Source organism: Fundulus heteroclitus, unplaced genomic scaffold (assembly GCF_011125445.2).
Source record: "Fundulus heteroclitus isolate FHET01 unplaced genomic scaffold, MU-UCD_Fhet_4.1 scaffold_49, whole genome shotgun sequence".
Lineage (NCBI taxonomy): Eukaryota > Metazoa > Chordata > Actinopteri > Cyprinodontiformes > Fundulidae > Fundulus > Fundulus heteroclitus.
Window position 1 is genome coordinate 617,222 of NW_023396912.1, and position 13,478 is coordinate 630,699.

Below are 13,478 nucleotides of genomic sequence, written 5' to 3' on the forward strand. Positions count from 1 at the left end.
TTTTTGAAGAGAAGTTGTCACTTTTTTAATGTGTGCAGTGTTTGCTGTTAATATAATGCCAGTACAGAATCACTCTTTCAACTATTGTCCCAATATCAAAGCCGATTGGGCAACAGACAATACCTCACAGTACGAGAGTTATTTGAAAAACATGAAATAACTTAAGAGTTAATGTCTTGATAATCATTTTTTCCATGACAAGAGCTTGTGTGAGGTTATTAAAGTATCAGATTTTGTGCCATTATTGACGCAAACAAACTGAAACGCGGTCTGTCAATAAAGTCTGAACCTTTAAGTGTTGCTGAAGTTGTCATTGACCAGTTGATTTATCCACATCATGCACCTTGGAACTTGGTGAAGTTGGTGTGCCAGAAATGTTTATATCTCTGCCTGTGAAAGTCTTAAATTTCTTTGGGGTTTATAACTCGGTCTGATGTTTCCTCACGGCTTGATTGCTCCACAGTCAGTTTTTGTCGTATTCACTACATGAAGGCAAACTTCTCTCCTGGAGTTTGGAAAGTCTCACTTCTTTGCTGTCAAAATGCTTTTACTTTGAGTCTGTCTCCATATCTCAATGTATTGTCCCAGCTGCTCATCAGTTATCTCATTTACAATGTTAATAAACTCATAATGAATTCACTCAAAAAAATTATTTGAACAAAGGCACTAAAATAGTATTTAGTGACTCAGTATGATGGCTAGTCCTGTGTTATTGCTAATTAGCCTGTTTAAATAGAATTACATCACTGTAATTAGACACTATGCTAATGGTTTAACAAACCTTATATATTGATGAACCTTATCTTCTGTTATAAAAATATTCTAAAGTCACTATGGCCTCACGCCACTCGGACATAGGAGGCTTGCAGACATGATGGCTGTGGGTAAGATCCACTGTTTGCTGATAGCAAGGCCAAATGCTGCAGCTGCTGTGTGGAATGCTGAATGTCTAGGACAGACTGTCTTTGTTTTGTCTCATGCCAAGGCCACTGTGTAGTATTAGGGAGAGCTGAAAGCGAGGAGGGGCAGAGACAGACTGCAGCGAGACCGTGGGGTGTGATTACTTTCCATCTATGTGATCTCTGCTCTGTTTCTCAATAAAAGTGCTGGAACTTCATCACCTTTGTCTCCTTATTCAGTAACTCTGGGAAGTCAGTTATTATTTTTTTAGAAATCCTTCAGTTTTACGGCGACACTTTCAGGTATATTTTGCGTTTTCAGTCGTTTTTAACAGATCAACAGATCGTTTTACACAGCCGTCCTTTAAAATCATTTAAAAAATAAACACGGGATCTGGTGTCCATGAGAAAGTTCTTTTTTTTCATTTCTCTTTGATGGGTTTTCTTTTTAGCAGGATGATGTCTTACATAATCAACAAATGATCGATGTCAATTATTTTGAATATATATTTTTCACCCACAGTAAAATTCTTACAAAATAATTTAAAAAATAAATATTTATTATAATATGTAGTTAAAAGAGGCCTAATTAAAAAAATTTAGTTTTAGCAGGATAGTGTCTTGCAAAGTAATTCAAGAAACGATTTACGTCAAGATTTGTGAAAATATAATTTTTACTCAGTGAAATCCTTATAAAAGAACTTACAATATAAATATATATTGTACCGACAGGACTAATTTTAGCAGGTTTTGATCACGTTGTCATTGTGAACTAAACTCCTCACCAGCAGGTGGCGGTAATGCTCACCAGAGCTGTTTGTCCACCACAGTAAACCCACGAAGAAGAAGCCTGCTGCGCACGTGCTGACGTCCATCTTGACGTCGGTCCACAGTTCCTGTGGTTCTCGTAGCAAAGCAGGAGGTGGGATCGTGTTGTTGTGTAGCTAAAGTTGCTGGTTTGATGGCGGGTTGTGGTGCTTTAGGGCAACGTGTGAATGTTTGTTAGAGCTGTGCATAAAAATCGATACAAAGATTAATATCGATTTTTTTTTAAATGATTTAAAACCGATATTCTGGCTTTCAATATCGATATACCTCCCAACACCTAGGGGGCGCTATTGCAGCCTAACCTTCATCCCTAAAATCGGACGTTTGGGCACGTTTTTGGTTTCTGTGATACATTAAATGCATTGAACCAAATGCACTTTGTTTTCCTGTTAATATATCAGTGTTCAATAAATTGAACATAAATATAATATTTGGCTGGTTTTGTTGATTGAATGACTTTGAGCATTTGAAAGTAATAAATATCGATATTGGAGTCAAATCAAATCAAGGTGAGCTATATCGAGAATCGTATTGTATCGTGAGCTATGTATCGAAAATCGTATCGAATCGGCTAATCCTAGATGATACCCAGCCCTAATGTTTGTGGTGAAAAGGTGTTGGGTTGAGCCCCAGAGAGAGATTAGCAACGAGCAGAAAGTGCTGCTGAAGAAAGATTGACGGAGTTGAAAGAAGTCTTGGTGGAGCCGGAGGAAGAGATGGAGGATGAGCGCAGACTGCTGGATTTCAGCCGGATCCCCCTGATAATCTTACAGCGAATAGGTAGGAAACAGCAGCTAAGCTACTAAGGTTTTACTGATCAGAGGAAAGTTGTTTGGCTCCATGCTGAACTCGCTATCCGACAGAAAGAGCTGCTTCACCAACGGCTTTCCTTCTTTCTGCTTCTTGATCAAAGAAGCTCATCAGAACAAAGAAGAGCTGCTAAAATTCACACACAATGATCCAACCAATCAGAGCTGCCAGAAATAGCTCTAGCACATTTATTCCCCCCACATTATTCAGCTCTGTGTTGATGGATGTGGCCAAGAGATCATGGAGAGATTGCCATCAGTTCTCCAGGGCCTCACAACAAGAAAACATCTGCTCTCTTCTTTCTGCTTTATTACACCAACAATAGTTCTTTGCATCCATTAATCTAGGCCTGCTGAGCTCCTTTAAAGGACAATTTCAAGTTTTCACCCCTTCTTCTTTCTCTTTAGTAGCTAAAGCCTAGGAACTGTGTCCAATAAACCAGATGTGCTTCCCCATCCAGTTTTCCATCAACTAAAACTTCCTTCTCTGTAAAACAGCTCAAGACTTTAATTCTGCTGAAACTGGTTATAATTATCCAATTTATCAAGGTCTATTGTTGTAAAGCAGATAAAAGTAACTTCCTGTTTGCGGTAAGGCGTATTGTGTCACTTCCTGTTGTCACGGTGTGAACTGTTGTTTGTTGCTCCAGACTCTCTCGCTTTTATCTGTAATCTCTTTGCTTTAACATCTGTTTCCAACACATAAGCACCTTTAAAACATTCTCTGTTGCTGCACATCGCGCTTGGGAACTCCTCGTGTTTCACACGGTTTGCTTTTTTGGCGTGGTAACAGAGCGCTAGCCTAGCTTTAGCCTCATAATGGCTTCTCCGTCTCTGACTAAGTCTCCTATCTGCTGCTCTCTGTGTCAGATGTTCAGTTATTCCTCTGCCTCCTTTAGTGATAATGGTACATGTAATAAATGTAGTGTTTTTGTAGATTATTGAAAAAGCTGTATTTCAACAATTAAACACCTTCTTAACAGGACCAGCTGCTTTGACGTTTTCCAGTCAGGTTTCCTCACCACAGTACAGAGACCGCCCTTATCAAGGTGTTTAATGACGTCCATAGAAATACAGACTGTGGAAGAACCACCGTGATGGTTCTATTGGACCTCAGTGCAGCATTTGATACTGTTGATCCCTCCATCCTGTTAAAACGCCTGGAGAACTGGGTCGGCCTCTCTGGTACAGCTCTCCACTGGTTTAAATTCTACTTAAAGGACTTTTTTGTATCAGTAGGTAACTTTACATCCCAGATGACAAAAAATACATGTGGGGTTCCCCAAGGGTCCATCCTGGGTCCCCTCCTCTTCAATATCTACATGCTCCCTCTAGCCCAGATAATAAAAAAATAACATCAGCTACCATAACTATGCAGACGACACACAGCTCTACATCACCATGTCACCAGGTGACTATGAACCAGTTCAAGCACTGAGTAAATGCCTAGAAGAAATCAATGCATGGATGTGTCAAAACTTTCTTCAACTGAACAAAAACAAAACTGAAGTAATAATATTTGGACCAATAGAGGAGAGATCAAAAGTTAGCACACAGCTTCAGTCGCTTCAGCTAGAAACCACTGATCAGGCCTGAAACCTGGGAGTAATGATGGACTCAGACCTGAACCTTCAAAAGCATCTAAAGACAATTACAAGGTCAGCTTTCTATCACCTGAGGAACATTTCTAGGATTAAAGGACTGATGTCTCAGCAGGATCTGGAAAAACTAATCCATGCGTTTATATTTAGTAGAATTGATTACTGCAACGGTGTTTTCACAGGTCTGCCTAAAAAGTGGGTCAGACAGCTGCAGCTGATCCAGAACGCTGCTGCCCCCGTTCTCACTAAGACTAAGAAAGTAGAGCACATAACCCCAGTTCTAAAGTCCTTACACTGGCTCCCTGTATCTCAGAGAATAGACTTTGAAATACTTCTGTTAGCCTATAAATCCCTGAATGGCTTAGCACCTAAATACATCACAGACTTGTTATCAGGGCATCAACCCTCCAGACCACTCAGGTCTTCTGGCTCCAGCCTGCTCTGCAGAACCAGACCCAGAACTAAACATGGAGAAGCAGCATTTAGTTCCTATGCTCCACTTATCTGGAACAAACTTCCAGAAAATTGTAAAAGTGCTGAAAGCCTGAGTTCCTTTAAATCAAGATTGAAAACACATTTGTTTAGGATTGCCTTTGACTGTTCTAGTTAACTGAATCACCTCTTTTTTGTTCTATTTTCTATCTACATTTTATTCCTACTTGCTTTTATTCTGTTTTAATTTGCTATATTTTAATCATGTAAAGCACTTTGCATTGTCCCTGTACTGAATTGTGCTATATAAATAAATTCGCCTTGCCTTGCCTAGCTTTGGAGGCGAGGGTGTCAGAATTGGAGACCTGGCTCCGTGCTATTGAAAAACCAGCTGATAGCCGCCCCTTTGCTAGCGCGGAGCCACATAGACATAGAGTAACTTTATGTAGCGGTCCTCCAGAAGAACCCGAGCAGCCGGGTAACCAGGCTGGCTGGGTGACGGTTCATAGGAAGCACAGCTCTAGATTACAGCCCCCAGATCACGACCAACCCGTCTGCGTTTCTAACAGATTTTCCCCACTCAGCAACGCACCCGCTGAGAAGCCGACCCTGATTATTGGGAGCTCTATAGTCAGAAACGTGGCACTAGAGACACCAGGGACCATAGTTAAATGCCTGCCAGGGGCCAGAACGGGCGACATAGAATCTTACCTGAAACTGCTGGCTAAGGATAAGCGTAAATACAGTAAGATTGTTATTCACGCTGGCGGTAATGACACCCGATCACGCCGATCGGAAGTAACTAAAGTTGGTGTTCCTTCGGTGTGTAAGTTTGCTAAAATAATGTCGGACTCCGTAATTTTCTCTGGTCCCCTGCCTGATCTGACCAGTGATGACATGTTTAGCCCCATGTCATCATTCAACCGCTGGTTGTCTAGGTGGTGTCCAGAAAACGACGTGGGCTACATTGATAACTGGAGAACTTTCTGGGGAAAACCTGGTCTGATCAGGAGAGACGGCATTCATCCCACTTTGGATGGTGCTGCTCTTCTTTCTAGAAATCTTGCCGGATGTATTAGTTTTCCTAAATGCTGACAACCCAGGGTCCAGACCAGGAAGCAGAGCCGTAGTTTAACACACCTCTCTGCAGCTTCTGTACTGTTACCCATCCATTATCCTATTGAGACGGTGTCTTTCCCACGGCCAAAACTTAACAGATCAAAAACTTATCTAAAAGGAACAAATCATAAAAATCTAATAAAAATCCATACGGATCACTTTGAACCAAAAAATAAAAGATTTGTTTTGTCTCACAGAAACCTGGCTACAAGAGGACTACGTTAGTATAAATGAGTAAACTCCCTCCAATTATTCAAATTTCCACATTCCCAGATCTGTGGGAAGAGGAGGAGGAGTATCAACCATCTTTCAGTCTGATTAATTAATTAGTCCCAGGCCAACTAATAATTACAGTTGTTTTGAACATTTAACCCTCAGTTTTCCTCATCCAAACTGCAAAGCAATAAAACCTCTTCTGTTTGTTGTTTTGTATCGTCCACCAGGCCCTTACACTCAGTTTTTGGATCAGTTGTCAGATTTCTTATCCGATTTTGTGTTAAATACTGATAAGGTTATTATAGTGGGTGATTTTAACATTCATGTTGACACAGAATGTGATAAACTTAGTGTAGCCTTTTTAAACTATCCTATATTCAATTGGTTTTGCTCAAAATGTGCATAAACCAACGCACTCTCGGCTCCATACTTTAGACCTTGTTCTGACATATGGCCTTGATTGTGAAGAATTAACAATATTTCCTCACAACCCTGTCCTATCTGATCATTTTTTAATAACATTTGAGTTTAATCTAACTGAGTTCTCCACCCCCAAAAGAGGGTTCCATTATAGTAGATCTTTATCGGATAATGCTGTATCAAAAATTAAAGAGTCTGTCCCCTTTTTAATATCCTCAGTATTGCAGAAATGCCCTGTAGATGGCAGCAATGTTGTTTCTTCCCATTCACAAATCGATACCTTTGCTAACAGTGTGACTTCCTCATTGCGTTCTGCATTAGACAATGTAGCTCCCTTGAAAAAGAAGGTGATTATTCACAGGAAGCTGGCTCCCTGGTTTAATTCAGAGCTGCGTTCCTTGAAGCACAATATTAGGAAATTGGAGAGAAAATGGCGCTCTACACACCAAGAGGAATCCTACTTAATCTGGAGGGACAGTCTATTGTTGTATAGAAAGACCCTTCGCAGAGTTAGAGCAGCATATTTTTCATCATTAATTGAGGAGAATAGAATTTATCCTAGATTTCTCTTTAGTACAGTTGCCAAACTTACACAGAGTCATAGCTCCGTTGATCCATCAATTCCCTTAGCTCTTAGCAGTAATGATTTTATGGGATTCTTCATAAATAAAAATGATTCTATTAAAAATAAAATAATTGGCATCCTCCCAAACATGATTGCCTCATCCTCAGTAAGTGAGGCAGCGTTGGAGGAATCTTTAGAACCTGCGCAGTGTCTGAACTGTTTAAAAGCAGTAGAGCTTTCTGAGCTATCTAAAATTTTAGCTTTATCTAAACCTTCTACCTGTATGTTAGACCCAATCCCAATCAAGTTGTTTAATGAGGTATTCCCTTTGATCAGTGGCTCTATTTTACACATGATTAATTTATCCTTAGTAAATGGATATGTACCACAGGTTTTTAAAGTTGCTGTTATTAAACCTTTACTTAAGAAACCTTCTCTTAATCAAGATGAGTTAGTAAATTACAGACCTATATCTAATCTTCTTTTCTTATCTAAAATTCTTGAGAAAGTAGTTGCTAATCAAGTATGTGAACATTTACAAAGTAATGACCTACTTGAGGAGTTTCAGTCAGGCTTTAGAGCTCATCATAGCACTGAAACAGCTCTGGTGAAGGTCACTAATGACATTCTCATGGCCGCAGATAATGGACTTGTGTCTATACTTGTCCTGTTAGATCTCAGTGCTGCATTTGACACAGTTGATCACAATATTCTCCTACAAAGACTTAAACTTAGGGATTAAGGGGAAAGCATTAGGCTGGTTTAAATCTTATCTGTCGGACAGATTCCAGTTTGTTCATGTTAATAAATCTTCCTCAAACTCTAGGGTCACCTGTGGAGTACCACAGGGTTCAGTCCTTGGACCAATTCTATTTACTATATATATGCTTCTGATTGGCAAAATTATCAGACAACATGGGATTAATTTCCACTGTTATGCTGAAGACACTCAGCTATATTTATCCATAACTCCTGATGAATCCAATCAGTTACTTCAACTGCAGTCATGTCTTGATGACATCAAAAGCTGGATGACTTTAAATTTCCTGCATTTAAATTCTGACAAGACCGAAGTTGTAATCTTTGGGCCAGAGTCTTCAAAAAATAAACTTCTAACCAATCACTTAATCTGGATGGCATTAACCTGGCCTCTGATAATAAAGTTAAAAATCTTGGTGTTATTTTTGACCAAGACATGTCATTTAAATCCCATATTAAACAGGTTTCCAGAGTTTCCTTTTTTCACCTCAGGAATATCACCAAAATTAGAAACATTCTGTCCAGGGGTGATGGTGCAAAACTAGTCCATGCATTTGTTACTTCAAGGCTGGACTATTGTAATTCTTTACTATCAGGAAGTCCACAAAATGCAGTTCGAAGTCTTCAGCTGATCCAAAATGCTGCAGCTAGAGTTCTGATGAAAATCAACAAGCGGGATCATATTTCTCCAATTTTAGCTTCCCTTCATTGGCTTCCTGTTAAATCAAGAATAGAATTTAAGATTCTTCTTCTAACGTATAAAGCCCTTAATAATCAAGCTCCATCATATATCAGAGCTCTGATTACCCCGTATGTTCCTAACAGAGCACTTCGCTCTCAGACTGCAGGTCTACTGGTGGTTCCTAGAGTCTCTAAAAGTAGAATGGGAGGCAGATCCTTTAGCTATCAGGCTCCTCTCCTGTGGAACCAACTCCCAGTTTTGGTCCGTGAGGCAGACACCCCGTCTACTTTTAAGACTAATCTTAAAACTTTCATTTTCGACAAAGCTTCTAGTTAGAGTGGCTCATGTTACCCTGAGCTATCTCTGTAGTTATGCTGCTATAGGCTTAGGCTGCTGGAGGACATCAGGGCCTATTTTCCTCACTCTACTGATTTCTACTGTTCGCCAGTTTTGCATTGCATTTCTTCATTTCAGCTTTTAACTTTTTGCTCTCTCTCTTTTTTCTTCATAGTAGGTACACCTGGTCTGACGTTCTGTTAACTGTGACATCCTCCAGGGAAGACAGATCACCCGCTACTACCATCTAATGTAGAACAGATTACTGGATCAATGTGTGCTTCTGTGCTTTTTTGTCTCTCTTGTTGTGTCTATGCTCTGTCTTCTGTAACCCCAGTCGGTCGAGGCAGATGACCGTTCGTACTGAGCCCGGTTCTGCTGGAGGTTTTCCTTCCCGTTAATGGGGAGTTTTTCTTCCCACTGTCGCTTCATGCTTGCTCAGTATGAGGGATTGCAGCAAAGCCATGTACAATGCAGACGACTCTCCCTGTGGCTCTACGCTTCTCCAGGAGTGAATGCTGCTTGTCGGGACTTTGATGCAATCAACTGTTTCCCTTATATAGGATTTTTTTGACCAATCTGTACAATATGATTGATTTTGACTTTGTAAAGTGCCTTGAGATGAAATGTTTCATGAATTGCTGCTATATAAATAAAATTGAATTGAATTGAAAATACCCTGTTGTCGAATATGAATGATACATTTGAATAAAATCAGATTCCCTCACATTTTACACAACAGGGCTTGGGAATGTGACGTCAGCATGCAAAAAAACAAAAAAAGGCTTAATGCATTAGTGGAAATCCACAGGCTGAGCTACCACTACAGACCAGTATGTGGTGCGGTGTTGTTGTTTTTTTTACACTACATTATATTATATCTATAGTCTGACTTACATTTCTAAGCCTTCGTTTCATCGTTTTTTTTCCAGATCCCCAAAATTCTTGCTTCTCTACAGATGAGGGCATTCACACCGAGCTTTGCACCCCGGAGAGAAATTCCACTGTAGATGAGCAGGAATCAGAACCTCGACAGCTAAAAGAGGAGAAGGTGGAACAAGAACAGTATAAAGAGGAAGACAGGCCACTCTACATCAATCAGTCTGAAAAGCAACTTGCTCTGAAACAGGAGACTAAAGACATTTTGATGATTTCTTCTAACGTGCAAAGACTCCCCAATGAAACAGAACAAAGCAGGAACAAACTCATCTCTCAAGCCTTCCCAGAAGTTGAGAACCAGGATCAGGAAAGAAACAATGAGGAAACAGAAAAAAAGAGAGAAGAGCAGAAGCACAAACAGCTGGAAAGAACTGCTGACATTTCAAAACCAAAAAGTAACAAGAAACCTCACCCTGACCAAAATATATATTCTTCTAAAACTGGTTATAAAGACTATTCTCAATCAAGGCCCTTGAGTACACACACAAGAACAGACAAGGCACAGAATCCTTTCTCATGTAAGAGCTGTGGGAAAAAGTTTACCTATAGAAGCCGTTTAGAAATTCACATGAGAACTCACACGGGTGAGAAGTCGTGGTCTTGTGTGACTTGTGGAAAAAGCTTTAGTCTGCCAAGCGTTTTAAAATATCACATGAGATCTCACACAGGTGAGAAGCCTTTCACATGTGCAACCTGTGAAAAGAGTTACAAAGATAGAAGTAGTTTAATGTATCACATGATGACTCACACAGGTGAGAAGCCTTTCAAATGTGAGACCTGTAATAAAGGTTATAAAACAAAATCTCTTTTGGTTCATCACATGAGAAGTCACACAGGTGAGAAGCCTTTCACCTGTGTGACTTGTGGAAAAGGTTTTAAACAAAAATCTCAATTGCTATGTCATATGACATTTCACACAGGTGAGAAACCGTATTCATGTGTGACATGTGGAAAAAGTTATAGTAATAGAAGTAGTGTAACATATCACATTACAACTCACACAGGTGAAAAGCCTTTCACATGTTTGACCTGTGTTAAAGTTTTTAGACAAAAAAACGCATTAAAAATTCACATGAAATCTCACACAAGGGAAAAGTCTTTCCTGTGTGTGACCTGTGGAAAAAGTTACAGATGTAGAAGTAGTTTTACTTATCACATGAGAAATCACACAGGTGAGAAGCCTTTCAAATGTGAGACATGTGAAAAAAGTTTTACAAGTAAAAGTATTTTGGTAAGTCACATGAGAACTCACACAGGTGAGAAACCTTTCAAATGTGAGATATGTGCAAAAAGTTTTACAGGCAAATCTAATATGGTACGTCACATGAGAACTCACACAGGTGAGAAACCTTTCAAATGTGAGACATGTGAAAAACGTTTTACAAGTAAAACTAGTTTGGTAAGTCACATGAGAACTCACACAGGTGAGAAGCCTTATTCATGTGTGACCTGTGGGAAAGGTTACAGAAATAAAAGTAGTTTCACTTGTCACATAAGAACTCACACAGGTGAGAAGCTTTTCAAATGTGAGACCTGTAAAAAAGGTTATAAAACGAAATCTCTTTTGGTTCATCACATGAGAAGTCACACAGGTGAGAAGCCTTTCACCTGTGTGACTTGTGGAAAAGGTTTTAAACAAAAATCTCAATTGCTATGTCACATGACATTTCACACAGGTGAGAAACCTTATTCATGTGTGACCTGTGGAAAGAGTTACAGTAGTAGAAATGGTCTAACTTATCACATTACAACTCACACAGGTGAAAAGCCTTTCACAGGTGTGACCTGTGTTAAAGTTTTTAGACAAAAAAACGCATTAAACATTCACATGAAATCTCACACAAGGGAAAAGTCTTTCTCGTGTGTGACCTGTGGAAAAAGTTACAGATATAGAAGTAGTCTTACTTATCACATGAGAAATCATACAGGTAAGAAGCCTTTCAAATGTGAGACATGTGAAAAAAGTTTTACAAGTAAAACTAGTTTGGTAAGTCACATGAGAACTCACACAGGTGAGAAACCTTTCATATGTGAGATATGTGCAAAAAGTTTTACAGGCAAATCTAATATGGTACGTCACATGAGAACTCACACAGGTGAGAAGCCTTTCAAATGTGAGATATGTGAAAAACAATTTACAGGCAAATCTAATATGGTAAGTCACATGAGAAGTCACACAGGTGAGAAGCCTTTCAAATGTGAGACATGTGAAAAAAGTTTTATAAGTAAAACTAGTTTGGTAAGTCACATGAGAACTCACACAGGTGAGAAGCCTTACTCATGTGTGACCTGTGGGAAAGGTTACAGTAATAGAAGTAGTTTCACTTGTCACATAAGAACTCACACAGGCAAGAAGCCTTGGAAACAAACCTAGCGAAACAAAGCTATTCTAATGTCTGTAGGGTTTTGTTTAAAGTTCTTAAACTGTGAGAGTTCTTATGTGATAAATTAAACTAGTGTTTGCTGGTCCGCTGATTACATCACATATAGCTGAAAGTCCTCAAAATAAGCCCTGAACTACTTGTAGCGTTAGCTGCTAAAAGCCCAGCTAACAAACCTTTTTACAAAAGAGTTAAATTACGTTTGTTGTAGTTTCACTCCATGATTGTCCAATTGTGGTACGAGTGTTTATACAGCATGAATAGGGAGCATTAACATAAATGTGTGGTATTTTGTGTAACTTAAGAGAAAGCCATGAAGCTAAGGTGTGCGTGACCAGATGTGCTCCGGTACAACACCTGGTCATCTCTCCTTACAGCACCTCCTACCATGTCAAGTTACCAATTTCAGTCTAATTATTTCTGTCCTAAAGGTAGTTGATTTCTATTCATATTTTATTATTTAGCAAATCATTCTTTGACATGTTCCTCAAATAATGTTTTTTTTATCTTACTGAGTTACATTGTGAATATGTTGAACACATCCAGATGTTCTTAATTAGTAAAGCTATTTTAACCTCATTAATAAATCTTAAAGATGAACTTATTTCTGCTAATTTAGATCTTCAGTAAACACTAAATTCATTGAATCGTTTTATGGTGATGGTTTTCAACTTGTTTTTGTCTTTTTGTTTTGTGTGTAGCCTACATTATTCTGTAGTTTTTTTGTCCTAATTTTGCTCGGTAGTTGTCGTTTAGTTCCACAAGCCAAGTAAGTAAGAGCGTTTGATTGAGCTATATGGTTAATTCACTTAAATATTATTTCATGGTGTTATCTAGATGTGCATCATTTTCTGATAATATATTTTTATTCTTGAAGAGAAGTTGTCACGTTTTTAATGTGTGCAGTGTTTGCTGTTAAAATAATGCCAGTACAGAATCACTCTTTCAACTATTGTCCCAATATCAAAGCCGATTGGGCAACAGACAATACCTCACAGAGTTATTTGAAAAGCATGAAACAACTTAAGACTTAATGTCGTAATAATAATTTTTTCTATGACAAGGGCTTGTGTGAGGTTATTAAAGTATCAGATTTTGTGCCATTATTGACTCAAACAAACTGAAACGCGGTCTGTCAATAAAGTTTGAACCTTCAAGTGTTGCTGAAGTTGTCATTGACCAGTTGATTTGTCCACATCAAGCACCTTGGAAGTTGGTGAAGTTATTGTGCCAGAAATGTTTATATCTCTGTCTGTCCATCCATCCATCCATCCATTTTCTAAACCGCTTTATCCCTCATGGGGTCGCGGGGGGTGCTGGTGCCTATCTCCAACGTTCACTGGGCGAGAGGCAGGGTAGACCCTGGACAGGTCGCCAGTCTGTCGCAGGGCAACACAGAGAGACAAACAGGACAAACAACCATTCACACCTAAGGACAATTTGGAGAAGCCAATTAACCTAACAGTCATGTTTTTGGACTGTGGGAGGAAGC

General features: G+C 39.2%; 3 protein-coding genes across 4 annotated transcripts in view; 2 read left to right on the forward strand and 1 right to left on the reverse strand.

The window, feature by feature from the left end:
* LOC118560792 (oocyte zinc finger protein XlCOF6-like) overlaps window positions 1–11,989 on the forward strand; it is a 27,160-nt gene extending 15,171 nt beyond the window's left edge. Inside the window, exons 2-3 of the mRNA XM_036132260.1 lie at window positions 2,342–2,507; window positions 9,599–11,989. Coding sequence (XP_035988153.1) covers window positions 2,444–2,507; window positions 9,599–11,979 — 2,445 coding nt within the window. The 5' untranslated portion in view covers window positions 2,342–2,443 and the 3' untranslated portion in view covers window positions 11,980–11,989. The remainder of the gene's footprint in view (window positions 1–2,341; window positions 2,508–9,598) is intronic.
* LOC118560799 (gastrula zinc finger protein XlCGF57.1-like) overlaps window positions 1–12,862 on the forward strand; it is a 27,975-nt gene extending 15,113 nt beyond the window's left edge. The window contains exon 3 of the mRNA XM_036132309.1: window positions 12,000–12,862. The gene's annotated coding sequence lies outside the window, so the exon portion shown is untranslated. The remainder of the gene's footprint in view (window positions 1–11,999) is intronic.
* Window positions 1–13,478, reverse strand: part of LOC110367769 (zinc finger protein 239-like) — a 577,202-nt gene that overhangs the window by 437,164 nt on the left and 126,560 nt on the right. The window lies entirely within an intron of this gene.